Source organism: Salvelinus namaycush, chromosome 21 (genome assembly GCF_016432855.1).
Source record: "Salvelinus namaycush isolate Seneca chromosome 21, SaNama_1.0, whole genome shotgun sequence".
NCBI lineage: Eukaryota > Metazoa > Chordata > Actinopteri > Salmoniformes > Salmonidae > Salvelinus > Salvelinus namaycush.
In genome coordinates this window covers 34,710,626-34,737,107 of record NC_052327.1, presented here as the reverse complement: position 1 = coordinate 34,737,107, position 26,482 = coordinate 34,710,626, and the positions used below count along the sequence as shown (strand labels likewise).

Genomic DNA, 26,482 nt, shown 5'->3' with positions numbered 1-26,482 from the left:
ATAAAGGATAATAGTAAAACGCTTTGGAGCACTTTAAATGAAATGTTGGGCTAAAAGCTTCATCATTACTTGAATCAGATGGTCATTCATCACAAAACCCACTGATATTGCCAACTACTTCAATTACTTTTTAATTAGCAAGATTGGCATGACATGGCAACAACAAATGCTGAACCTACACATCCATGCATAACTGACCAAATATGAAAGATAAGCATTGTCATTTTTTTTCTGTAAAGTGAGTGTGTAAGAGGTGAAAAAATAATTACTGTCTATCAACAATGACAAGTCACCTGGGTCTGACAACTTGGATGGAAAATCACTGAGGATGAAAGCGGATTATATTGCCACTCCTATTTGCCATATCTTCATTCTAAGGCTGTCCCGACCCCAAAAAATCTTGGTTGACCAAAAGCCGTCTTGTGCACTTTATCTAAATATTCTGTACTTTCGACTAATCGATTGATCGACATTTGAAAATGTGTATTTTCACATATATAGCCACACCCTATGTGTTTTAATGAAATCAACTTCATGCATTGAGCTTGTCTGATGCTTTAAGCCTCTGTTTTATGAAATAAGACACAAATGACTCAAGAGGGAGCCAGAGATCAAGATAACCAGAAGAAAAAAACTTAACCTGACCCAACCATGCTCCTCCCGCTACTGCTGGCTTTTGCAGATTCTGCCGTTACTCTCCTGAAATTGCTGGTAATAGGACCACACGTGGAGTCGCAAACCTTTCTTACGTTGAATGCCACTTTATCTGACTATTTCTACCAATCTGCACGGCAGTTTCATATCAACAGTTTCATTTAATTTATAATAATGTCTTTGAATCTCAAAATCACGTTGGCTACGCTGTCACACCCTTATCTGTTTCACCTGTCCTTGTGCTTGTCTCCACCCCCTCCAGGTGTCGCTTATTTTCCCCGGTGTATTTATCCCTGTGTTTCCTGTCTCTCTGTGCCAGTTCGTCTTGTCTTGTCAAGTCAACCATTGTTTTTTTCCCATGCTCCTGCTTTTTTCTATTCTCTGTTTTGCTAGTCCTCCCGGTTTTGACCCTTGCTTGCCCTGACTCTGAACCCGCCTGCCCTGACCTCGAGCCTGCCTGCCACTCTGTACCTCCTGGACTCTGACCTTGTTATGATCTTTTGCCTGTCCATGACCATTCTCTTGCCTGCCCCTTGGATACTAATAAATATCAGAGACACTAACCATCTGCCTCCCGTGTCTGCATCTGGGTCTCACCCTGTGCCCGTACATACGCATGGCCTGTCTGCAACAAACTTGAAACATTGTATAAACTATTAACTTGGGTCCAGCCCGAAGCTCATGCTAGCAAACTTATAGTATTGTATAAAATATTCAGGGCCCTCAGAGTTTCCCGTGCCAGTTAGCTTGGGACAGACACAGCTGTAGGCTATTTGCGAAAGGGATAAGAAGTAATTAGGTAGGCCAATTTGATGATGTTTCCAATGGATCAGAGCAAACAAAATAAAATGACTAAATTGACAAAACTCATAAATTAAATAAACCAAATAAACCAAAACATATTTCTCACAGGTGTAGCATACAGTAGGTTGTGCACTCTGCAAACAATGTGTCCACTCTGACAATGAGAACGGTAAAATAATGCAATAATAATATATTGAATTATAGAAATTATAATTATAGGAATTAACGATAAATGTACTACTGGTGATACATGTCATGGGGAATTGATAGACTAACAATCAAATAGAAACAATTCACACAATAAATGTATGAAACAATGAATGTGCTTGACAAATTGCTTGACAAAAAGAATCTTGGTCAACCAACAGCCTATTGACCAAACAATCGACCAGTCGACTAATTGGTGTCAGCCCTAATTCCTTCTAAGCCTACAGGAAAGTGTGTGCACTCAGGCCTGGAGGGAAGCAAAAGTCATTTGCTACCCAAGAATAGCAAAGCACCTTTTACTGGCTCAAACAGCCGACCAATCAGCCTGTTACCAACCCTTAGTAAACTTTAGGAAAAAATTGGGTTTGACCAGATACAATACTATTTCACAGTAAACAAATTAACAACAGACTTTCAGCACGCTTATAGGGAAGGGTACTCAACATATACGGCACACAAATGACTGATTATTGGCCAAAAGAAATTGATAATAAGAATATTGTAGGAGCTGTTTTGTTAGACTTCATTCATAATCATAATATGCTGATGGAAAAAACCTGTGTTATGGCATTACATATATTGTGGATCGAAAGTTACCTGTCTAAAAGAAAACAAAGGGTGTTCTTTAATGCAACCCCCTCCAACATAATCCAGGTAGCGTCAGGCATTCCCCAGGGCAGCTGTCTAGGCCCTTTACTTTTTTCAATCTTTACTAATGACCTGCCACTGGCACTGAGTAAAGCCTGCGTGTCTTTGTATGCTGATCACTCAATATGATACACATCAGCTATTACGGCAAGTGAAATCACTGCAACACAAGAGCTGCAGTCAGTTTTAGAAATGATGGCAAGAAATAAACATACAAAAATGAAGAGCATTGTATTTGGGACAAATCATTCACTAAACCCTAAACCTTAACTAAATCTTGTAATGAATAATGTCGAAACTGAACAAGTTGGGGAGACTTAACAGCTTGGTGTAACCCTGGATTGTAAACTGTCATGGTCAAAACATATTGGTGCAATGGTAACTAAGATGGGGAGAGGTCTGTCTGTATTAAAGCGCTGCTATGCTTTCCTGACAAGTCCTACAGGCCCTAGTTTTGTCGCACCTGGACTACTGCCCATTCATATGATCAAGTGCCACAAAGAGTAACATAGGCAAATCACAGTTGGCACAGAACAGAGCTGCACGGCTGGCCCTTAAATGTATGCAGAGAGCTAAAATCAATAACAGGCATGTCAATCTCTCCTGGCTCAAAGTAGAGGAGTGATTGACTGCATCACTACTTGTCTTTGTGAGAGGTATTGACATGTTGAAAGCACCAAGCTGTCTGTTTAAACAACTAGCACACAGCTCGGACACCATGCATACCCCACAAGACATGCCACCAGAGGTCTCTTCACAGTCCCCAAGTCCAGAACAGACTATGGGTGGAGCACAGTACTACATAGAGCCATGACTACATGGAACTCTATTCCACATAAAGTAATTCATGCAAGCAGTAGAATCAGAAAAAAATGATAAAACTATACCTTATGGAACAGTGTGGACTGTGAAGTGGGTTGAGTCACTGACGTGATCTTCCTGTCCAGGTTGACACCCCCCCCTTGGATTCGTGCCATGGGGGAGATCTTCGTGGGCTATACTCTGCCTTGTCTCAGGATAGTAAGTAGGTGGTTGAAGATATCCCTCTAGTGGTGTGGGGGCTGTGCTTTGGCAAAGTGGGTGGGGTTATATCTTGCCTGTTTGGCCCTGTCCGGGGGTATCGTCGGACGGGGCCACAGTGTCTCCTGACCCCTCCTGTCTCAGCCTAGTTTATGTGTCGGGGGGCTAGGATCAGTTTGTTATATCTGGAGTATTTTTCCTGTCTTATCTGGTGTCCTGTCTGAATTCAAGTATTGAGGACCTGAGCACTAGGACCATGCCTCAGGACTACCTGGCCTGATGACTTCTTGCTGTCCCCAGTCCCCCTGGTCATGCTGCTGCTCCAGTTTCAACTGTTCTGCCTGAGGCTATGGAACCCTGTCCTGTTCACCGGACGTGCTACCTTGTCCCAGACCTGCTGTTTTCAACTCTCTAGAGACAGCAGGAGCAGTAGAGATACTCTGAATGATCGGCTATGAAAAGCCAACTGACATTTACTCCTGAGGTGCTGACCTGTTGCACCCTCTACAACCCCTGTGGTTAGTATTATTTAACCCTGCTGGTCATCTATGAACATTTGAACATCTTGGCCATGTTCTGTTATAATCTCCACCCGGCACAGCCAGAAGAGGACTGGCCCCCCCTCATAGCCTGGTTCCTCTCTAGGTTTCTTCCTAGGTTCTGGCCTTTCTAGGGAGTTTTTCCTAGCCACCGCGCTTCAACACCTGCATTGCTTGCTGTTTGGGGTTTTAGGCTGGGTTTCTGTACAGCACTTTGTGACATCAGCTGATGTAAGAAGGGTTTTATAAATACATTTTATTGATTGATTGATTGATTGATTGATTGATTGAAGAGACACACACACGCATATAGGTCCATATCATTGTTTTTTCTTATTGGACATAGGAGGCCCGCAAAACACTTTGGTGGACCGTACAATATATTTCGATGCAGAAAAAACCCTGGCAAGACCTCAGTTTCACACACACATTATCTGCGCATGTGCAGGGGACCAAAACAGTGGAGAAGTTGAGCGTCACGCTTCAACGCTCTTAGTTGTTGAGGAAATGTATTCACTATGCCGTTTACTTTCTACATCTACGTCATATATCTGAGTCTACCTTTATGGTTGAAACATTATCATACACACGCACACACACACTTTCACATTCTGCTCTTTAGCATTCACCACTACATGTCGCTTTTTTGTTCTTCAGAATCCAAAGTAAGGCATAGCAGAACTAGGACATGTACTGTACTGGTGGGGTGTAAGGATTACTCCTGCCCTCCCTCAGGTTTCACAGCTCTTCACCACCACCTGTTCTATAGCCCACGTCCACAGAGAGATGGAGAGAACGAGAGAGGAGAGCAGGAGAGGGACAGATGGTGCTGGGGCCTAGAGGAGGACCGAATTGAAACAGGTGCCCTCCATTCTCCCACCTATCCTCCTCTCCAACCCACAGACAGTACCAGTGGGTCCCTCCTTTCAGTGGCTTGTTAATGGTGTGGCCCTGCTAAGGCATTACTGGGGGTTCCTATTATGAGAAGAGCATGATTTAAGCTCTGTCCAAAATGTTTGAGTGTGTGTGTGTGTTTGTGTGTGTGTGTGTGTGTTACCCCTGCAGCATGGTAGGTAAAGATGAAATTGACAGCATCAATGAGAACACGTCTAATCACATTTACAACCACAGGAAAAAAGAGAATCTGAGTGATCCACAGTTCATAGGCAATCATCAGGATGGCTTACAGTCTTCATACACACAATTTCATAGTCATACCATTGACCATCTTACAGGCTTTTGTATCTGTAATCTATTTTTTTTTAATTCCTTGGGGCAGAATAGCTACCAAGTGGCGCAGCGGTCTAAGTCTCTGCATCTCAGTGCTAGAGGTGTCGCTACAGACAACCTGGTTTGAATCCAGGCTGTATCATAACCGGCTGTGATCGGGAGTCCCATAGGGTGGCGCACAATTGGCCCAGCGTCGTCCGTGTTCTGATGGGGTAGGCCGTTATTGTAACTAATCATTTGTTCTTAACTGACTTGCCTGGTTAAATAAAATGTTTATACAGCAGACAGAAGATGTATGCACACTCTCTCATTTCTGCATGAGAGCAATTTTCTCCCTTAAATAGTAGATCAAATTGTTATCCATTAAAGAGTGGAGAATGATATTCCCACTCAAAATGCAACGGCATAACTCTCCCCAAATATTTCTTTTTTAGTCACATGCGCCGAATACAACAGACCTTACAGTGAAATGCTTACTTACGAGCCCCTAACCAACAATGCAGTTAAAAAAAATACGGATAAGAATAAGAGATAAAAGTAACAAGTAATTAAAGAGCAGCAGTAAAATAACAATAGTGAAACTATATAGAGGTGGGGGTACTGATACAGAGTCAATGTGCGGGGGTAGAATGTACATGTAGGTAGAGTTATTAAAGTGACTATGCATAGATGACAACAGAAAGTAGCAGTGGTGTAAAGAAGGGGAGAGGGGGGAGGGGGGCAATGCAAATAGTCTGGGTAGCCATTTGACTAGATGTTCAGGAGACTTATGGCTTGGGGGTAGAAGGTGTTTAGAAGCCTCTTGGACCTAGACTTGGCACTCTGGTACCGCTTGCCGTGCAGTAGCAGAGAGAACAGTCTATGACTAGGGTGGCTGGAGTCTTTTAATTTTTAGGGCCTTCCTCTGACACCGCCTGGTATGGAAGTCCTGGATGGCAGGAAGCTTGGCCCCAGTGATGTACTGGGCCATACGCACTACCCTCTGTAGGGCCTTGTGGTCGGAGGCTGAGCAGTTGCCATACCAGGCAGTGATGCAACCAGTCAGGATGCTCTCGATGGTGCAGCTGTGGAACCTTTTGAGGATCTGAGGACCCATGCGAAATCTTTTCAGTCTCCTGAGGGGGAAAAGGTTTTGTCGTGCCCTCTTCACAACTGTCTTGGTGTGCTTGGACCATGTTAGTTTGTTGGTGATGTGGACACCAAGGAACTTGAAGCTCTCAACCTGCTCCACTGCAGCCCCGTCGATGAGAATGGGGGTGTGCTCGGTCCTCTTTTTCCTGTAGTCCACAATAATCTCCTTTGTCTTGATCACATTTTGGGAGAGGTTGTTGTCCTGGCACCACACGGCCAGGTCTGACCTCCTCCCTGTAAGTTGTCTCGTCGTTGTCGGTGATCAGGCACTGTTGTGACATTGGCAAATTTAATGATGGTGTTGGAGTCGTGCCTTGCCGTGCAGTCATGAGTGAACGAGGAGTACAGGAGGGGACTGAGCATGCACCCCTGAGGGGCCCCTGTGTTGAGGATCAGATTGGCGAATGTGTTGTTTCCTACCCTTACCACCCGTCAGAAAGTCCAGGATCCAGTTGCAGTGGGAGGTGTTTAGTCCCAGGGTCCTTAGCTTATTGATGAGCTTTGAGGGCACTATGGTGTTGAATGCTGAGCTGTAGTCAATGAATGGCATTCTCACATAGGTGTTCCTTTTGTCCAGGTAGGAAAGGGCAGTGTGGAGTGCAATAGAGATTGCATCATCTGTGGATCTGTTGGTGCGGTATGCAAATTGGAGTGGGTCTAGGGTTTCTTGGATGATGGTGTTGATGTGAGCCATGACCAGCCTTTCAAAGCACTTCATGGCTACAGACGTGAGTGCTATGGTTCAGTAGTCATTTAGGCCGGTTATCTTAGTGTTCTTCTCTGACTTCCGGGTTGGAGCGAGTGGTCGCACTTCGCTTCGCTCCACAGGTAATATTACATTTCATTACAGTACAACGGTTTGATATGTTTGATCTGAGCAATTTTTCTTAGCTAGCTACATAGCCGTCTTTGTATCAAAGATAATTGTGTAGTTTAGAGTAATTATCGAGGTTAGCTAGCCAGCTATTTTCGTCCTTCTAACGTAGTCAACACTGCTAGCTAGCCAGCTAGCCAACTTCTACTGAATAGCAGCACTGTAGAAACTATTACATTACAACGGAACGACTTGATTAGTGTAGTGTTAGCTAGCTACATAGTTGTCTTTGCTGTCTTTGTATCTAAGATAATTGTGTAGTTTAGAGTAATTATCGAGGTTAGCTAGCCAGCTATTTTCGTCCGCCGCGCCACCGTTCTCCTACCTAGTCAACAACTGCTAGCTAGCTAGTCAACTTCTACCGACTAGCAGCACTGTAGAAACTAATACATTACAACGGAACGATTTGATTAGTGTAGTGTTAGCTAGCTACATAGTTGTCTTTGCTGTCTTTGTATCTAAGATAATTGTGTAGTTTAGAGTAATTATCGAGGTTATCGAGGTTACCTAGCCAGTTATCGAGGTTACCTAGCCAGCTACACTTTCAAACAAAGTCAACAACGCAGCCACTGCTAGCTAGCCTACTTCACCAGCCAGCAGTACTGTATCATTTTAATCATTTTAGTCAATAAGATTTTTGCAACGTAAGCTTAACTTTCTGAACATTCGAGACGTGTAGTCCACTTGTCATTCCAATCTCCTTTGCATTAGCGTAGCCTCTTCTGTAGCCTGTCAACTATGTGTCTGTCTATCCCTGTTCTCTCCTCTCTGCACAGACCATACAAATGCTTCACACCGCGTGGCCGCTGCCACTCTAACCTGGTGGTCCCAGCGCGCACGACCCACGTGGAGTTCCAGGTCTCCGGCAGCCTCTGGAACTGCCGATCTGCGGCCAACAAGGCAGAGTTCATCTCAGCCTATGCTTCCCTCCAGTCCCTCGACTTCTTGGCACTGACGGAAACATGGATTACCACTGATAACACTGCTACTCCTACTGCTCTCTCCTCGTCTGCCCACGTGTTCTCGCACACCCCGAGAGCTTCTGGTCAGCGGGGTGGTGGCACTGGGATCCTCATCTCTCCCAAGTGGACATTCTCTCTTTCTCCCCTGACCCATCTGTCTATCGCCTCCTTTGAATTCCATGCTGTCACAGTTACCAGCCCTTTCAAGCTTAACATCCTTATCATTTATCGCCCTCCAGGTTCCCTTGGAGAGTTCATCAATGAGCTTGACGCCTTGATAAGTTCCTTTCCTGAGGATGGCTCACCTCTCACAGTTCTGGGTGACTTTAACCTCCCCACGTCTACCTTTGACTCATTCCTCTCTGCCTCCTTCTTTCCACTCCTCTCCTCTTTTGACCTCACCCTCTCACCTTCCCCCCCTACTCACAAGGCAGGCAACACGCTTGACCTCATCTTTACTAGATGCTGTTCTTCCACTAATCTCATTGCAACACCCCTCCAAGTCTCCGACCACTACCTTGTATCCTTTTCCCTCTCGCTCTCATCCAACACTTCCCACTCTGCCCCTACTCGGATGGTATCGCGCCGTCCCAACCTTCGCTCTCTCTCCCCCGCTACTCTCTCCTCTTCCATCCTATCATCTCTTCCCTCTGCTCAAACCTTCTCCAACCTATCTCCTGATTCTGCCTCCTCAACCCTCCTCTCCTCCCTTTCTGCATCCTTTGACTCTCTATGTCCCCTATCCTCCAGGCCGGCTCGGTCCTCCCCTCCTGCTCCGTGGCTCGACGACTCATTGCGAGCTCACAGAACAGGGCTCCGGGCAGCCGAGCGGAAATGGAGGAAAACTCGCCTCCCTGCGGACCTGGCATCCTTTCACTCCCTCCTCTCTACATTTTCCTCTTCTGTCTCTGCTGCTAAAGCCACTTTCTACCACTCTAAATTCCAAGCATCTGCCTCTAACCCTAGGAAGCTCTTTGCCACCTTCTCCTCCCTCCTGAATCCTCCTCCCCCCCCCCCCCCCTCCTCCCTCTCTGCGGATGACTTCGTCAACCATTTTGAAAAGAAGGTCGACGACATCCGATCCTCGTTTGCTAAGTCAAACGACACCGCTGGTTCTGCTCACACTGCCCTACCCTGTGCTTTGACCTCTTTCTCCCCTCTCTCTCCAGATGAAATCTCGCGTCTTGTGACGGCCGGCCGCCCAACAACCTGCCCGCTTGACCCTATCCCCTCCTCTCTTCTCCAGACCATTTCTGGAGACCTTCTCCCTTACCTCACCTCGCTCATCAACTCATCCTTGACCGCTGGCTACGTCCCTTCCGTCTTCAAGAGAGCGAGAGTTGCACCCCTTCTGAAAAAACCTACACTCGATCCCTCCGATGTCAACAACTACAGACCAGTATCCCTTCTTTCTTTTCTCTCCAAAACTCTTGAACGTGCCGTCCTTGGCCAGCTCTCCTGCTATCTCTCTCAGAATGACCTTCTTGATCCAAATCAGTCAGGTTTCAAGACTAGTCATTCAACTGAGACTGCTCTTCTCTGTGTCACGGAGGCGCTCCGCACTGCTAAAGCTAACTCTCTCTCCTCTGCTCTCATCCTTCTAGACCTATCGGCTGCCTTTGATACTGTGAACCATCAGATCCTCCTCTCCACCCTCTCCGAGTTGGGCATCTCCGGCGCGGCCCACGCTTGGATTGCGTCCTACCTGACAGGTCGCTCCTACCAGGTGGCGTGGCGAGAATCTGTCTCCGCACCACGTGCTCTCACCACTGGTGTCCCCCAGGGCTCTGTTCTAGGCCCTCTCCTATTCTCGCTATACACCAAGTCACTTGGCTCTGTCATATCCTCACATGGTCTCTCCTATCATTGCTATGCAGACGACACACAATTAATCTTCTCCTTTCCCCCTTCTGATAACCAGGTGGCGAATCGCATCTCTGCATGTCTGGCAGACATATCAGTGTGGATGACGGATCACCACCTCAAGCTGAACCTCGGCAAGACGGAGCTGCTCTTCCTCCCGGGGAAGGACTGCCCGTTCCATGATCTCGCCATCACGGTTGACAACTCCATTGTGGCCTCCTCCCAGAGTGCTAAGAACCTTGGCGTGATCCTGGACAACACCCTGTCGTTCTCAACGAACATCAAGGCGGTGACCCGTTCCTGTAGGTTCATGCTCTACAACATTCGCAGAGTACGACCCTGCCTCACACAGGAAGCGGCGCAGGTCCTAATCCAGGCACTTGTCATCTCCCGTCTGGATTACTGCAACTCGCTGTTGGCTGGGCTCCCTGCCTGTGCCATTAAACCCCTACAACTCATCCAGAACGCCGCAGCCCGTCTGGTGTTCAACCTTCCCAAGTTCTCTCACGTCACCCCGCTCCTCCGCTCTCTCCACTGGCTTCCAGTTGAAGCTCGCATCCGCTACAAGACCATGGTGCTTGCCTACGGAGCTGTGAGGGGAACGGCACCTCCGTACCTTCAGGCTCTGATCAGGCCCTACACCCAAACAAGGGCACTGCGTTCATCCACCTCTGGCCTGCTCGCCTCCCTACCTCTGAGGAAGTACAGTTCCCGCTCAGCCCAGTCAAAACTGTTCGCTGCTCTGGCACCCCAATGGTGGAACAAACTCCCTCACGACGCCAGGTCAGCGGAGTCAATCACCACCTTCCGGAGACACCTGAAACCCCACCTCTTTAAGGAATACCTAGGATAGGATAAAGTAATCCTTCTAACCCCCCCCCTTAAAAGATTTAGATGCACGATTGTAAAGTGGTTGGTCCACTGGATATCATAAGGTGAATGCACCAATTTGTAAGTCGCTCTGGATAAGAGCGTCTGCTAAATGACTTAAATGTAAATGTAAATGTTCTTGGGCACAGGTACTATGGTGGTCTGCTTAAAACATGTTTGTTTTACAGACTCGGACAGAGAGAGGTTGAAAATGTCAGTGAAGACACTTGCCAGTTGGTCAGCGCATGCTCGCAGTACACATCCGTCTGACCCTGCGGCCTTGTGAATGTTGACCTCTTTAAAGGTCTTACTCACATCGGCTGTGGAGAGCATGATCACACAGTCTTCCGGAACAGCTGGTGCTCTCATGCATGTTTCATATAGCCTATCACTGAGGTTGATGGATAATGTTGGATGTATGTGTGTATATTGAGAAAAAAACAAGTCTGCCAATGATGAATTGCATATACCCTATATACCACACTTCATATCACAGGTGTACAAACAACCATCACATCTCCATTTCCCTTTTGCTAAATACATAAATCAATGCCACCCCTTTCAATGGGAGACTAAAACTGTGGTGACAGGGTAACCCAAAACCACTAGATAAGAGACTAACCACTGAAAAATATGACTAGGGACTGAAATATGATGCACAGATAGATTACGGATTAATATGAATGAAAAGGTTAAACTAATCGGAGTAACCTTCTTGAATAGTACTCCTCATCCTCAATCACATCATCTAACAGCTCACATAACTTTTAACCTCATACTTTAGGCTGAACTTTTTCAAACAATCATGAAGTCAAAGTCAAAGCTAAACCCTGGATGTGTGTAGAATCTAACATCTTATGACAGGATCCCTTGATGGCCCTCCATAACTATGGACAAAACACCATTCTTTCCTGGCCCTACAAACTCATTAGGGTCAATGTCAGTGGCTACGGCTAATGCGCTTGACAGGAACCTAGTTCAGACAGAAGTCCTCTCCTCCCACTCCATTCAGCCATAGTGAGGAGTAGGCAGAGGAGGGAGAGCTCTCTCCAACACTACGTAGGATCAGCACGAGACTTCACATCAACTCCATCACACCATCTTAAAAACTTTTACTGCAGCGGGCTAAATCAGTGTCACACAGAGTGATTCTTGGAAGTCTTAAACAAATCTACTTTGAAACAAAAGTATACACCTCACACACATGGCTTTAAAAAAGAAGACACCTGTACCATGTCAGATAAAGAGTAGAAATTTATTTATTTAGAGTTTGACCCCAATATTACACTTTATATACTTCACAGAAGACTGAAATATAACAAGATCTTTGACATAGAAATAACGGATTTTCAGCGTAAAAAAAACAAAACGATTTTAACGATTTTAATACCATTCCACCGATAAGGCCACTAGGTCATTTGACTGCATGAGAGGGCTACCCTTCCTTTCCAAAGCTTGCCGAATGAAACAAAATAATCATGAATAGACATGTACCAAGGTAGAACACACAAAGACAAACAAATGCTAAATGGGAGACTTTATGACAACTTTCAACCACTCAATAACATTGCTATGAAATGTTTGCTTTGTTGGAAAAGTGCCAATAAGACAGCGTTTACACAGGCAGACACATTCTGATCTTTTGCCCAGTTATTAGTAAAAGAGCTGATCTGATTTGTCAAAAGGACAATTAGTGGAAAAATATCTCAGAATGGGATGCCTGTGGAAACACAGTTGGAGCATAGGTGGGCTGTGAAAACAATTGCCTAATTTGACTAAATTAACAAAACCACAAATAATCTAGTTAGAACAACAATCGAGCTTCAGTAGGGGCAGCAGGTAGCCTGGTGGGTAGGAGCGTTGGGCCAGTAACCTGTAGTTCTGCCCCTAAGCAAGGCAGTTAACCCACTGTTCCCTTGACGCAGATGACGTGGATGTCGATTAAGGCAGCCCCCCGCACCTCTCTGATTCAGAGGGGTTGGGTTAAATGCGGAAGACACATTTCAGTTGAAGACATTCGGTTGTACAACTGACTAGGTATCCCCCTTTACAGTAGTACTCACTGTAGCTTTGTAGGTAGTCAATGTCATACCAGATGGATTACTAATATGGTAATCAACATGGTGTATTGTAGGAATTATTGGTCTAAAAGATGTTAGAGCAGGTTAGGAGGACATTCATTAATGATACTACCATCACAATCAGAGATGATTCAAATCACTGCTCCCGAACCTATCAATAATTCAGTAAGGGGAAAAACCAAAGCATCAAGTCACAGAAAACTACTCTTTTGGCTATTGAAGGATAATGATGAGTTCACAAGCAGCCTTCTTTTACCTGTACCTCTCAAGAACCCAGGAACACTGAATCATAGAAATCACAGGTCTGAACAAATAGAACATTGAATCATCCTAAGATTAAATAGACATCTGATGACAAACGAGGGTGGGCTAAATGAGGGCCAACAATGAGGCAAGAGTACAAGGCAATCAGGCTGCCATAAGGCGTGAGAGAGGGGGCTGACATGATAAGACCCAACACTGAGCTTTACATTGTTCAAAGGGAGACTTTCACTTGGGGAGTCATTGAAAGCGATCGCACGTACTTATCAAGGCAAATGACCTAATCTCTACGACAGCCCCACAGTTCAATGTAGAAGCTTCACCAAAGCCAAAGCATGACCATTATATGCTGCCCCAGCTGCCAGCCATCGGGGGTGGGGGGACAACCTAGCTACCGTAGAGAACCCTCTTATAACATCCTGGTATGAAGCCTGAACAGATGGGGGACGGGATCCCCATTAACTCTCTCATAATAGATACATAATCTACCTAACTCTGCATGCATATTGAATCTAGCCAAGAATAAACATACTTTTGTTACTGTCATTTTCACCACCGGCATTATGCATCATTTATATTCGTACATACCATTTTTAAAGTTGTCCAACAGATTACAATAAAACGTACTTTTACCATTATGCAGTACATTTTGTTCTGTTCAGTTTCAAAGTTCAAAGCATTCAGAAACTGCTGTGACTTGTACACAGAATTAAACTGCAGCCACTGATTTCATCAACCACACCAGCAGGATAACAATCATATAACAGTAATGTAAAAACATTTTGGGGTGAATCAAACAGATGTTCCCCTCAAGCTCCTGTTTGTGACATTATTACCACTGTGAAGCAGTGGTCATAATTGTAAAGAGGTCATTAGCGGACAGACAGAGAGACAGACAGCGATGGGCTCCATTTACCTTTTTCTGCTCATCCAGTGCATGTGTCACAGGTTTCCTCCTCTGGTGATGGTGCTGATTCTGGCTCCCCTCAGATCCCAGTTCCATAGCAGGCTGAATGGCAGATACCCTCTCTCTTCCCTGCTCAGTCCCAACTCCACAATATCCACACCCCAATAATCCCTGAGGGGAAGGGAAATCCCAGATACTTCACATGTGATATCCTACTTCCTTCCCAGGTTGTCAATACGGATACATCACTTCTCCAAAGGAATGATCACATCCGATACCTCCCAAAGGATCTCAACCCAGAGGGAATGGGCCACAGGACTGACCGGAGAGACTGGGTCCCAGGGGCTGCTGGTCTCTGAATCATGGTGGTTAGTTAGGGATGCAGCCTGCAGCAACGATGCACTGCCTTCATTGGAAGTAATATGATTTATCACAGTGATAATGAAATCTGATACGCATGGTTCAGTCCAACGGGGTCCAAGAGTCCCATCACGCTTGATCTGAGCGAAGAGCTTGAGTTACCCACCATGTACCCAGATACCCACTATATCAAGTTAGGACACACCTACTCAAAGGTTTTTCTTTATTTTCACTATTTTCTACATTGTAGAATAATAGTGAAGACATAAAAACTATGAAATAACACATATAGAACCATGTAGTAACCAAAAATGTGACCTTGAATGCTTTTCCAACAGTATTTAAGGAGTTCCCAAATATGCTGAGCACTTGTTGGCTGCTTTTCCTTCACTCTGCAGTCCAACTCATCCCAAACCATCTCAATTGGGTTGAGGTTGGGTGATTGTGGGGGCCAGGTCATCTGATGCAGCACTCAATCACTCTCCTTCTTGGTCAAATAGCCCTTACACAGCCTGGAGGTATGTTGGGTCATTGTCCTGTTGTAAAACAAATGATAGTCCCACTAACAGCAAACCAGATGGGATGGTGTATCACTGCATAATGCTGTGGTAGCCATGCTGGTTAAGTGTGCCTTGAATTTGAAATAAATCACCAACAGTGTCACCAGCAAAGCACCCCCAAACCATCACACCTCCTCCTCCATGCTTCACGGTGGGAACTATACATGTGGAGATCATCCGTTCACCTACTCTGCGTGTAATGGAGTGCGTAACTAACTGGCTGCAGGGAAGTCAGGCGCAGGAGAGCAGAAATGGGTAGCAAACGGAGCCCTTTATTGAGGCGAACAAAACACGGCACTCAGAAAACGAAACACAATACCCCGGTGCAAACCAGCCTGGAGTACACACACATTTACATATAACAATTCCACACACAGACATGGGGGGAAACAGAGGGTTATATGCAAGACGAGTAATGAGGGAATGCAAACCAGGTGTGCGGGAAAACAAGACAAAACAAATGGAAAATTAAAGGTGGAACGGCGATGGCTAGAAGACCGGTGACATCGACCGCCGAATGCCGCCCGAACAAGGAGAGGGACCGACCTCGGCGGAAGTCGTGACACTGCGTCTCTCAAAGAAATGGCGGTTGGAACCAAAAATCTCAAATTTTTATTCATTAGACCAAAGCTCAGATTTGCTCATGTTTCTTGGTCCAAGGAAGTCTCGTCTTCTCATTGGTGTCCTTTAGTAGTGGTTTCTTTGCAGCAATTCGAAGGACTGATTCTTGCAGTCTCCTCTGAACAGTTGAGGTTGAGATGTGTCTGTTACTTGAACTCTGTGAAGCAATTATTTGGGCAATTTCTCAGGCTGGTCTCTCGAATGAACTTATCCTCTGCAGCAGAGGTAACTCTGGGTCTTCCTTTCCCGTGGCAGTCGTCATGAGAGCCAGTTTCATCATAGAGCTTGATGGTTTTGGCGACTACACTTGAAGAAACTTTCAAAGTTATTGAAATTTTCCTGATTAACTGACCTTCATGTCGTTTAGTAATGATGGACTGTCATTTCTCTTTGCTTATTTGAGCTGTTCTTGCCATAATATGGACTTGGTCTTTTACCAAATAGGGCTATCTTCTGTATACCACCCCTACCTTGTCACAACACAACTGATTGGCTCAAATGCATTAAAAAGGAAAGAAATTCCACAAATTATATTTTAACAAGGCACACCTGTTAATTGAAATGCATTCCAGGTGACTACCTCATGAAACTGGTTGAGAGAATGCCAAGAGTGTGCAAAGCTTCATCAAGGCAAAGTGTGGCTACTTTGAAGAATCTCAAATATAAAATATATTTTGATTTGTTTAACACTTTTTTGGTTACTACATGTTTCCATATGTGTTATTTAATAGTTTAGACATACATTTCTACAATGTAGAAAATAGTAAAAATGAAGAAAAACCCTTTAATGAGTATGTGTGTCTGAATATATATATATATATATATATATATATATATATATATATATATATATATATATACACAAGGTTGCATTAAATTGATACATCATCGTCGTCATCATTCTCATTATGATCGTTTGGGAACACCGATGATTTTTAAAACTCCACTTTAAAACTATCACTGTCACTTAACTAAAGAAACCCAAATAGGCTACATACTACAGTAGTTATAAACGTATTTCAAGTTTAACCATTAGACTTAGCCTACAATATAAATATAGAATGTGACTGACTGAAACCACGATGTAAAAAATACAAAATAAAAAATTCTACGAATGCATCAAAATTAGCTTAGTCCATCCAACATGATATCATATCACTCAAAAAATCGTGAAATATAAAATACTCACCCAAATAAAATATATATTTTTTGCAGAATATCCATGCACATATAGGCTACAAATTGGTTACTCCGTGTGCACACCGTACACCAGCACAGACCACACTTTCCATTCCCATCACCACAGAGAGCGCTTCTTTTCAATTGTTTTTTTTGGACACTGCTTTCTTGTCCCAGTGTTAAAGCTCGTTCCCATTGAAACTTTTAGGAATTAATTTTCTGCCATCTAGTGGGAAAAAATGGAACATCGGTTATTAGTCATTCCACCCATGATCGCAAGAGCATCGAACTTCACGAGGCTACAATAACATGAAAAGGCTCCACTTTTCGGATTTATACATCGTTGAACTTTTCATCTATTAAAATTAGAGGTAGGTTATAATATCATCCAATAAACTGGTGACAGTCAGTCAGTCCATTTAGTGATATACAGTATAGTTGCATTGTATTCACCTCGTTATTGCAGCCAAACGCTGTATAGAAAAAGCATTACATGTTGTGTTGTCCCTATTCTATCCACTATATCAAAAGCAGATGCCATGTTTACTGTCAGAGAGAAACAACATCAGTCCTAGACCAGGAGGTGGAAACACCAAAGTGACCATCTTGGGTGTGGGTAATGTCAGTATGGCATTTTCCCTCAGTATCTTACAGTAGGTGAGTCCCACTGTGCATATCACAGAGCGAACACCAAAGACTTTAGATTTTTATTCTGAGCTTGTATACAGTGCCACACCATTCCAACAAATACATTTAATTGGAGTTAACAATTCCTATGAATACTGATGATAAACAGTCTAGTATAGCTTCTCACTTACCCCGTCACTTGCTGTGAAGGGTGTGGCTGATGAAGTCCCGGTGGTGGATGCTATAGAGGACTGCATGGACATGCAGCAAGCCAGCCTCTTCCTGAAGACCTCCAAGATCACAGCCGCCAGAGGTCAGCTATAGCCTGGCTCAGTGCCTGTGTGTGTGTGTGTGTGTGTGTGTGTGTGTGTGTGCGTGCGTGCTTGCATGTACGTGTGCTGACTCCTTTAAAATAATACAGTGCTATAGCAGAACGATGACTGCTTTTTGTATTTCAAACTCTTGTGGGAAAATGTGTCCAGTGACAAACTATGAAATCCCTAGATGTAAAAATGTGGAGTTTGGGATATTTTCCCACTTTGTTGTAACATATTGTAATATATCATGCTCGGTTCCTCTTAGACTACTCAGACACAGCCAACTCCAAGCTGTGCGTCATCACTGCAGGCGCGCGTCAGAGGAAGGGGGAGAGTCGTCTGGATCTGGTCCAGAGGAACATTTAGGTGATGAAGCAGATCATCCCTCCACTGGCCCAGCACAGCCCTGACGCCATCCTCCTAGTCATATAAACCCCTAGTAACTCACTACACCATGTCCACTTCTTATATTCGTATAGGGAGAAGTGAGTAGGATATTATCAGACTGATGAGAAGAGTCAAGTCAAACTTAGTTACATGACTCATTTTCCCTAAGTAAAGGTTTCTTCCTAGCGAGGATAAACCCTGTCCAATAGTAATTGAGGATGTATTTATTTGTTTCTAACCCTGGCTGGTGGCTAACCCGATGGTACTGAACTCTGTTGGACTCTTGCACTCTGGTGGGTGTGCTGACCTATGTGGCATGGAGGCTGAGTGGGTTCCCTCAGAGCAGGGTCAGCGGAACCAATCTGGACTCAAGGCGGTTCCCCTACTTGACGGGAGAGAGACTACAGATCCACCCTAGCAGTGTCCACGGACACATCATAGGAGAGCACGGGGACTCCAGTGGTGAGACACTACCCTGTATTAGGTCCAAAACAGCATCACAATCAATCCATACAAAAATATGCATCACCAGAGAGCTGGAGGCTGGGCAGGATTCAGAGGGCTGGGCAGATGTTTGGCAACTCCATTACCCGCAGTATTAGACTTAAAATGAATCATCCAGCGATCATACACTGTTTACCAGGGGGCAGAGCTACCGACGTTAAGGATAATCTGAAGATGATGCTGGCTAAAGCTAAAACTGGCGAGTGTAGAGAGTATAGGGATATGTTATCCACGTCGACACCAACGATGTTAGGATGAAAGAGTCTGAGGTCACCAAGCGCAACATAGCTTCAGCGTGTAAATCAGCTAGAAAGATGTGTCGGCATCGAGTAATTGTCTCTGGCCCCCTCCCAGTTAGGGGGAGTGATGAGCTCTACAGCAGTCACACAACTCAATCGCTGGTTGAAAACTGTTTTCTGCCCCTCCTAAAAGATAGAATTTGTAGATAATTGGCTCTCTTTCTGGGACTCACCCACAAACAGGACCAAGCCTGGCCTGTTGAGGAGTGACAGACTCCATCCTAGCTGGAGGGGGGCTCTCATCTTATCTACGAACATAGACAGGGCTCTAACTCCCCTAGCTCCACAATGAGATAGGGTGCAGGCCAGGCAGCAAGCTGTTAGCCAGCCAGCCTGCCAGCTTAGTGGAGTCTGCCACTAGCACAGTCAGTGTTTTCAGCTCAGCTATCCCCATTGAGACCGTGTCTGTGCCACGACCTAGGTTGGGAAAAACTAAACATGACGGTGTTCGCCTTAGCAATCTCACTGGAATAAATACCTCATCCATCCCTGCCATTATTGAAAGAGATTGTGATACCTCACATCTCAAAATAGGGTACTACTTAATGTTAGATCCCTCACTTCCAAGGCAGTTATAGTCAATGAACTAATCACTGATCATAATCTTGATGTGATTGGCCTGACTGAAACATGGCTTAAGCCTGATGAATTTACTGTGTTAAATGATTCCTCGCCTCCTGGTTACACTAGTGACCATATCCCCCGTGCATCCCGCAAAGGCGGAGGTGTTGCTAACATTTATGATAGCAAATTTCAATTTACAAAAAACCCCAGACGTTTCGTCTTTTGAGCTTCTAGTCATGAAATCTATGCAGCCTACTCAATCACTTTTTATAGCTACTGTTTACAGGCCTCCTGGGCCATATACAGCGTTCCTCACTGAGTTCCCTGAATTCCTATCGGACCTTGTAGTCATGGCAGATAATATTCAAATTTTTGGTGACTTTAATATTCACATGGAAAAGTCCACAGACCCACTCCAAAAGGCTTTCGGAGCCATCATCGACACAGTGGGTTTTGTCCAACATGTCTCCGGACCTACTCACTGACACAGTCATACTCTGGACCTAGTTTTGTCCCGTGGAATAAATGTTGTGGATCTTAATGTTTTTCCTCATAATCCTGGACTATCGGACCACCATTTATTACATTTGCAATCGCAACAAATAATCTGCTCAGACCCCAACCAAGGATGATCAAAAGTCATGCTATACATTCTCGGACAACCCAAAGATTCCTAGCTGCCCTTCCGACTCCCTCCGCCCACCGAAAGACATCAGAGTACAAAAATCAGTTAACCACCTAACTGAGGAACTCAATTTTTATTTTACCCCCTTTTCTCCCCAATTTTCGTGGTATCCAATCGCTAGTAATTACTATCTTGTCTCATCGCTACAACTCCCGTACGGGCTCGGGAGAGACGAAGGTCGAAAGCCATGCGTCCTCCGAAGCACAACCCAACCAAGCCGCACTGCTTCTTAACACAGCGCGCCTCCAACCCGGAAGCCAGCCGCACCAATGTGTCGGAGGAAACACCGTGCACCTGACCCCCTTGGTTAGCGCGCACTGCGCCCGGCCCGCCACAGGAGTCGCTGGAGCGCGATGAGACAAGGATATCCCTACCAGCCAAACCCTCCCTAACCTAACGGACCTCCCGGTCGCGGCCGGCTGCGACAGAGCCTGGGCGCGAACCCAGAGACTCTGGTGGCACAGCTAGCGCTGCGATGCAGTGCCCTAGACCACTGCGCCACCCTGGAGGCCGAGGAACTCAATTTAACCTTGCACAATACCCTAGATGCAGTCGTACCCCTAAAAACAAAAAACATTTATCATAAGAAACTAGCTCCCTGGTATACAGAAAATACCCGAGCTCTAGAGCAAGCTTCCAGCAAATTGGAATGGAATTGGCGCTACACCAAACTGGAAGTCTACCGACTAGCTTGGATAGACAGTACCGTGCAGTATCGAAGAGCCCTCACTGCTGCTTGATCATCCTATTTTTCCAAATTAATTGAGAAAAATAAGAACAATCCAAAATGTATTTTTGATACTGTCGCAAAGCTAACTAAAAAGCAGAATTCCCCAAGAGAGGATGGCTTTCACTTCAGCAGTGATACATTCATGAACTTCTTTGAGGAAAAGATCATGATCATTAGAAAGCAAATTATGGACTCCTCTTTAAATATGTGTATTCCTCCAAAGCTCAGTTGTCCTGAGTCTGCAGAACTCTAGGACCTAGGATCAAGGGAGACACTCAAGTTTTTTAGTACTATATCTCTTGGCACATTGATGAAAATAATCATGGCCTCTAAACCTTCAAACTGCATACTGGACCCTATTCCAACTAAACTACTGAAAGAGCTGCTTCCTGTGCTTGGCCCTCCTATGTTGAACATAATAAACAGCTCTCTATCCACCGGATGTGTACCAAACTCACTAAAAGTGGCAGTAATAAAGCCTCTCTTGAAAAAGCCGAACCTTGACCCAGAAAATAAAAACTAACGGCCTATATAGAATCTCCCATTCCTCTCAAACATTTTTGAAAAAGCTGCCTTCCTGAAGACAATGTATACGAAACGCTTCAGTCTGGTTTTAGACCCCATCATAGCACTGAGACTGCACTTGTGAAGGTGGTAAATTACCTTTCAATGGCGTCAGACCGAGGCTCTGCATCTGTCCTCGTGCTCCTAGACCTTAGTGCTGCTTTTGATTCCATCGATCACCACATTCTTTTGGAGAGATTGGAAACCCAAATTGGTCTACACGGACAAGTTCTGGCCTGGTTTAGATCTTAACTGTCGGAAAGATATCAGTTTGTCTCTGTGGATGTTTTGTCCTCTGACAAATCAACTGTAAATTTCGGTGTTCCTCAAGGTTCCGTTTTGGGACCACTATTGTTTTCACTATATATTTTACCTCTTGGTGATGTCATTCGGAAACATAATGTTAACTTTCACTGCTATGCGGATGACACACAGCTGTACATTTCAATGAAACATGGTGAAGCCCCAAAATTGCCCTCCCTGGAAGCCTGTGTTTCAGACATAAGGAAGTGGAAGGCTGCAAATGTTCTACTTTTAAACTCGGACAAAAGAGAGATGCTTGTTCTAGGTCCCAAGAAACAAAGAGATCTTCTGTTGAATCTGACAATTAATGTTGATGGTTGTACGGTCGTCTCACATAAAACAGTGAAGGACCTCAGCGTTACTCTGGACCCTGATCTCTCTTTTGACGAACATATCAAGACTGTTTCAAGGACAGCTTTTTTCCATCTACGTAACGTTGCAAAAATCTGAAACATTCTGTCCAAAAATGATGCAGAAAAATTTATCCATGCTTTTGTCACTTCTAGGTTAGACTACTGCAATGTTCTACTTTCCGGCTACCCGGATAAAGCACTAAATAAACTTCAGTTAGTGCTAAACACGGCTGCTAGAATCTTGACTAGAACCAAAAAATGTGATCATATTACTCCAGTGCTAGCCTCTCTACACTGGCTTCCTGTTAAGGCAAGGGCTGATTTCAATGTTTTACTGCTAACCTACAAAGCATTACATGGGCTTGCTCCTACCTATCTTTCCGATTTGGTCCTGCCGTACATACCTACACGTACGCTATGGTCACAAGACGCAGGCCTCCTTACTGTCCCTAGAATTTCTAAGCAAACAGTTGGAGGCCTGGCTTTCTCCTATAGAGCTACATTTTAATGGAATGGTCTGCCTACCCATGTGAGAGACGCAGACTCGGTCTCAACCATTAAGTCTTTATTGAAGACTCATCTCTTCAGTAGGTCCTATGATTGAGTGTAGTCTGGCCCAAGAGTGTGAAGGTGAACGGAAAGGCACTGGAGCAATGAACCGCCCTTGCTGTCTCTGCCTTGCCGGTTCCCCTCTCTCCACTGGAATTCTCTGCCTCTAACCCTATTACAGGGGCTGAGTCACTGGCTTACTGGTGCTCTTCCATGCCGTCCCTAGGAGGGGTGCATCACTTGAGTGGGTTGAGTCACTGATGTGATCTTCCTGTCCGGGTTGGCACCCCCCTTGGGTTGTGCCGTAGCAGAGATCTTTGTGGGCTATACTCCGGCCTTGTCTCAGGATGGTAAGTTGGTGGTTGAAGATATCCCTCTAGTGATGTGGGTGCTGTGCTTGGCAAAGTGGGTGGGGTTATATCCTGCCTGTTTGGCCCTGTCTGTCCGGGGGTATCGTCAGACGGGGTAACAGTGTCTCCCAACCCCTTCTGTCTCAGCCTCCAGTATTTATGCTGCAGTAGTTTATGTGTCGGGGGGCTAGGGTCAGTCTGTTATATCTGGAGTATTTCTCCTGTCTTATCCGGTGTCCTGTGTGAATTTAGGCATGCTCTTTCTAATTCTCTCTTTTTCTCTCTTTCTTTCTTTCTTTCTCTCGGAGGACCTGAGCCCTAGGACCATGCCTCGGGACTACCTGGCCTGATGACTCCTTGCTGTCCCCAGTCCACCTGGCCATGCAGCTGCTCCAGTTTCAACTGTTCTGCCTGTGGCTATGGAACCCTGACCTGTTCACCGGACGTGCTACCCTTCCCAGACCTGCTGTTTTCAACTCTCTAGAGACCGCAGGAGCAGTAGAGATACTCTGAATGATCGGCTATGAAAGGCCAACTGACATTTACTCCTGAGGTGCTGAGCTGTTGCTCCCTCGACAACCACTGTGATTATTATTATTTGACCATGCTGGTCATCTATGAACATTTGAGCATCTTGGCCATGTTCTATTATAATCTCCACCCGGCACAGCCAGAAGAGGACTGGCCACCCCTCATAGCCTGGTTCCTCTCTAGGTTTCTTCCTAGGTTCTGGCCTTTCTAGGGAGAGGATCAGCATTGTCCTTGTCACAAGTAAATGTGTATCACCAAATAATCTCTAGAAACATGGGCATAGATTACAGTTAGAGCAAGTCAGTATTATCTTGAGTATGTATACACACACAGTAATATGGGACTCTAAAGTAGTGTAAAATGTTTCTTCAGTGCTTATGAGGTGATTCGGCTGAAGGAGCACACCCACTGGGTCATTGGTCTGAGTGTGTCCAGCCTAGCACAGGTCATACTGAAGAACCTCAGCACCATTCCCCCTGTGTCCACCCTCGTCAAGGTGGGTAGATCTGCAAAGAGCATACAGAAAAATATTACCGTGTTAATCTTTTTTAAATTTTTTACGTTGTGTGTATTGTGATTATGTATTTTCTGTACAGTATGTGTGTTCATGTTTCCCAGGGCATGTGTGGGATAGAGGAGGAGGAGGTGTACTCACCCAGCCCCTGAGGGAGACAGAGGTTCAGGGGCTGCAGGAGAGGGCATGGTTCCTGGGACAAACCAACAGTGAGCTGAGCCTCTGAGCCACGGAGCTCCAGGACAAAGAATGAATCAAGCTCATACATTAGTTTACACTGAGGGTAAGTGATGTTGTCATGTGTACAGTAACAATGTCTAAACACTAAACATGACCCATCAAGCTCATACATGTGATTTGTATATATTTGTGTTGTATCATCAATAGTGATGTCTGTATCGCAAAACAAATATACAGACTGCGTGTGATGAATAAAGAGAGTTATCGGAAACTGTTTTGCCTCATCTTCAATACATTAAGGAGGGTCATCCAATCATTGTTGTCCTTCTTACACGTGAAGTAGCATGATATATGTATGTCCAGAAGGGGGCAGGATCCCACTTCCTGAGCAGGATTGGGTAGGTGGCAGCAAAGTGGCTTGAAGACAGACAGGATGGGTAGGGAAGGTTCAGTAACCCTCTCCCCCTGGTCTCTTCTACTCTTCCTGACTCAGTATTAAATCAGCAAGCTCAGGATTTCTGATGGCTGTATCTCTCCTCATGACAAGTTTTCAAGAAGCAAAATGTCACCGGCCACATCGTCATGATGATGCAAAATGATTCATAGTTGGTGAAACTGCCACGTGTTTGTGATATTACAAAAACAAAGAAGTTACTTCAAACAACAGTTTTGTCCCCGTCGGACATCATTGCACGTGCGATAAAGAGCAGAATATGTACTGAGACTTTTACAAACCACGATGCTAGATGCTCCTCCAGTTCATCAACATAACAAAAACAATCACGAAGGCGCTTGGGCAAACAGTGGCGCCTATTCCCCCTTTACGGATTTCAACTTTAATCAGGGTGACAAGTAATGAATGGATGAATACCAGACGTGTTGTGTAGTCCAGGGGTTCTTAAAGTGGGGTCAGCAGAGGTACTGCAGGGGCTCCACCGCCAGATCTAAAAAAAAATAATAATAATAATAATCTTAATTTTTTTAATGAATATTACTAACAGATTAAATGACTTTGGGCAAGGGATATGTGGAGTAAGTTTACAGTGTGCAATACAATACAATATTATTAATCTACAATTTATGTTCTTAACCCTGGGCAACATGGGCCTGGGACGCTCAAAGGGATATTGGTATCAAAGAACTCCACCAATTATCAATTTTTCAACTAAATACTAGTCCCTCAATTTATATTTTACTTTTACATAAATGCACTGTAATTTACGCTTTAAAACTGCAAGGTTTTCTCTCTGCCTAATGTCATAATGTTTAGAATTACAGGATATTAGCTTTAAAGCCACAACAACAAAATATGAAAAAATGATTCAGGGACCCTCTCATAATCAGAACACAACTCGAGTGCGATAAAAACAGGGATTTTGACATCTGCAGCCCATGGCTGGATGAACCAAGTCTCAGGTCCAGGAAAGAACATTTAAAATGCCTGCCTCTTGGGAATTGGATAGAAAATGTTGCTGTTTTCAAGCAAATTGGGGCAGGACAAAATGTGTAGAATTGCAGGAAATTAGCTTGAAAACCATAACATTTTCTCTCCAATTCCCAAGAGGCAGGCCTTTTAAATGGACTTGAGATGTCCAGCTGGTTTCAACAACAATAAAACATATCCACAGTGATGAATGGTAAGTTACAGTATATTTGTAATAGTGAGAGGAAACACCAGAAAGACTAACTTCTGAAAGTAGCCGGTGTGTTAGCGACCACCTACTGGGTGTCTACGAACGGGGGAGAGTCAATATGACATCCATCAGGGCCAGGACCAAGGCCAGCCTGACAAATCTCTCCAATCAATAGGCTGCCAGGACAGCATAGGGCCACAGCCACCCGTATCAATAGCACCTATTCATCCATGATGTTGTCAGTCAGGGATAATTAATAAGAGTTAATCAGTCTTGCCCAGGGAAGACCGGTGGGGGTGACATATACCTTCACCTCTATCCAAGGGAGAGCGAGAGGGAACGCATTAGCTAAGTCACTTTGGACAAAAGTGTCTTAAATGTCATATATTATTATTATGTACTGTACTTTCCTTCGTGTGCATGACCACTTCTACAGTATACAAAGTGAGGACAATGTACAGGACACGTGTCAAACTCATTCCACGGAGAGCCGAGTGTCTGCAGGTTTTCCGCTCCTCCCTTGTAATTGATTGCTGAATTATGGTCACTAATTAGTAAGAAACTCCCAACACCTCGTTGTCTAGGGCTTAATTGAAAACCAGCCTGCAGACACTTGGCCC

General features: G+C 44.8%; 2 protein-coding genes across 2 annotated transcripts; both read left to right on the top strand.

The window, feature by feature from the left end:
* Nucleotides 1-9,681: 9,681 nt before the first annotated feature.
* On the top strand, nucleotides 9,682-10,785 carry LOC120066594 (the record flags this gene model as incomplete). The annotated part of the gene is made up of 2 exons (XM_039018016.1): nucleotides 9,682-9,795; nucleotides 9,991-10,785. Coding segments are annotated over 2 exons (909 nt in total), but the record flags the coding sequence as incomplete, so codon positions are not given.
* Nucleotides 10,786-12,954: 2,169 nt separating this feature from the next.
* LOC120065866 (L-lactate dehydrogenase B chain-like) lies at nucleotides 12,955-24,200 on the top strand. Its single transcript, XM_039016911.1, is given in 7 exon segments — nucleotides 12,955-12,966; nucleotides 17,573-17,711; nucleotides 17,981-18,152; nucleotides 18,395-18,564; nucleotides 18,746-18,818; nucleotides 23,907-24,030; nucleotides 24,153-24,200. Coding segments are annotated over 7 exon segments (738 nt in total).
* The last annotated feature ends 2,282 nt before the right edge of the window (nucleotides 24,201-26,482 follow it).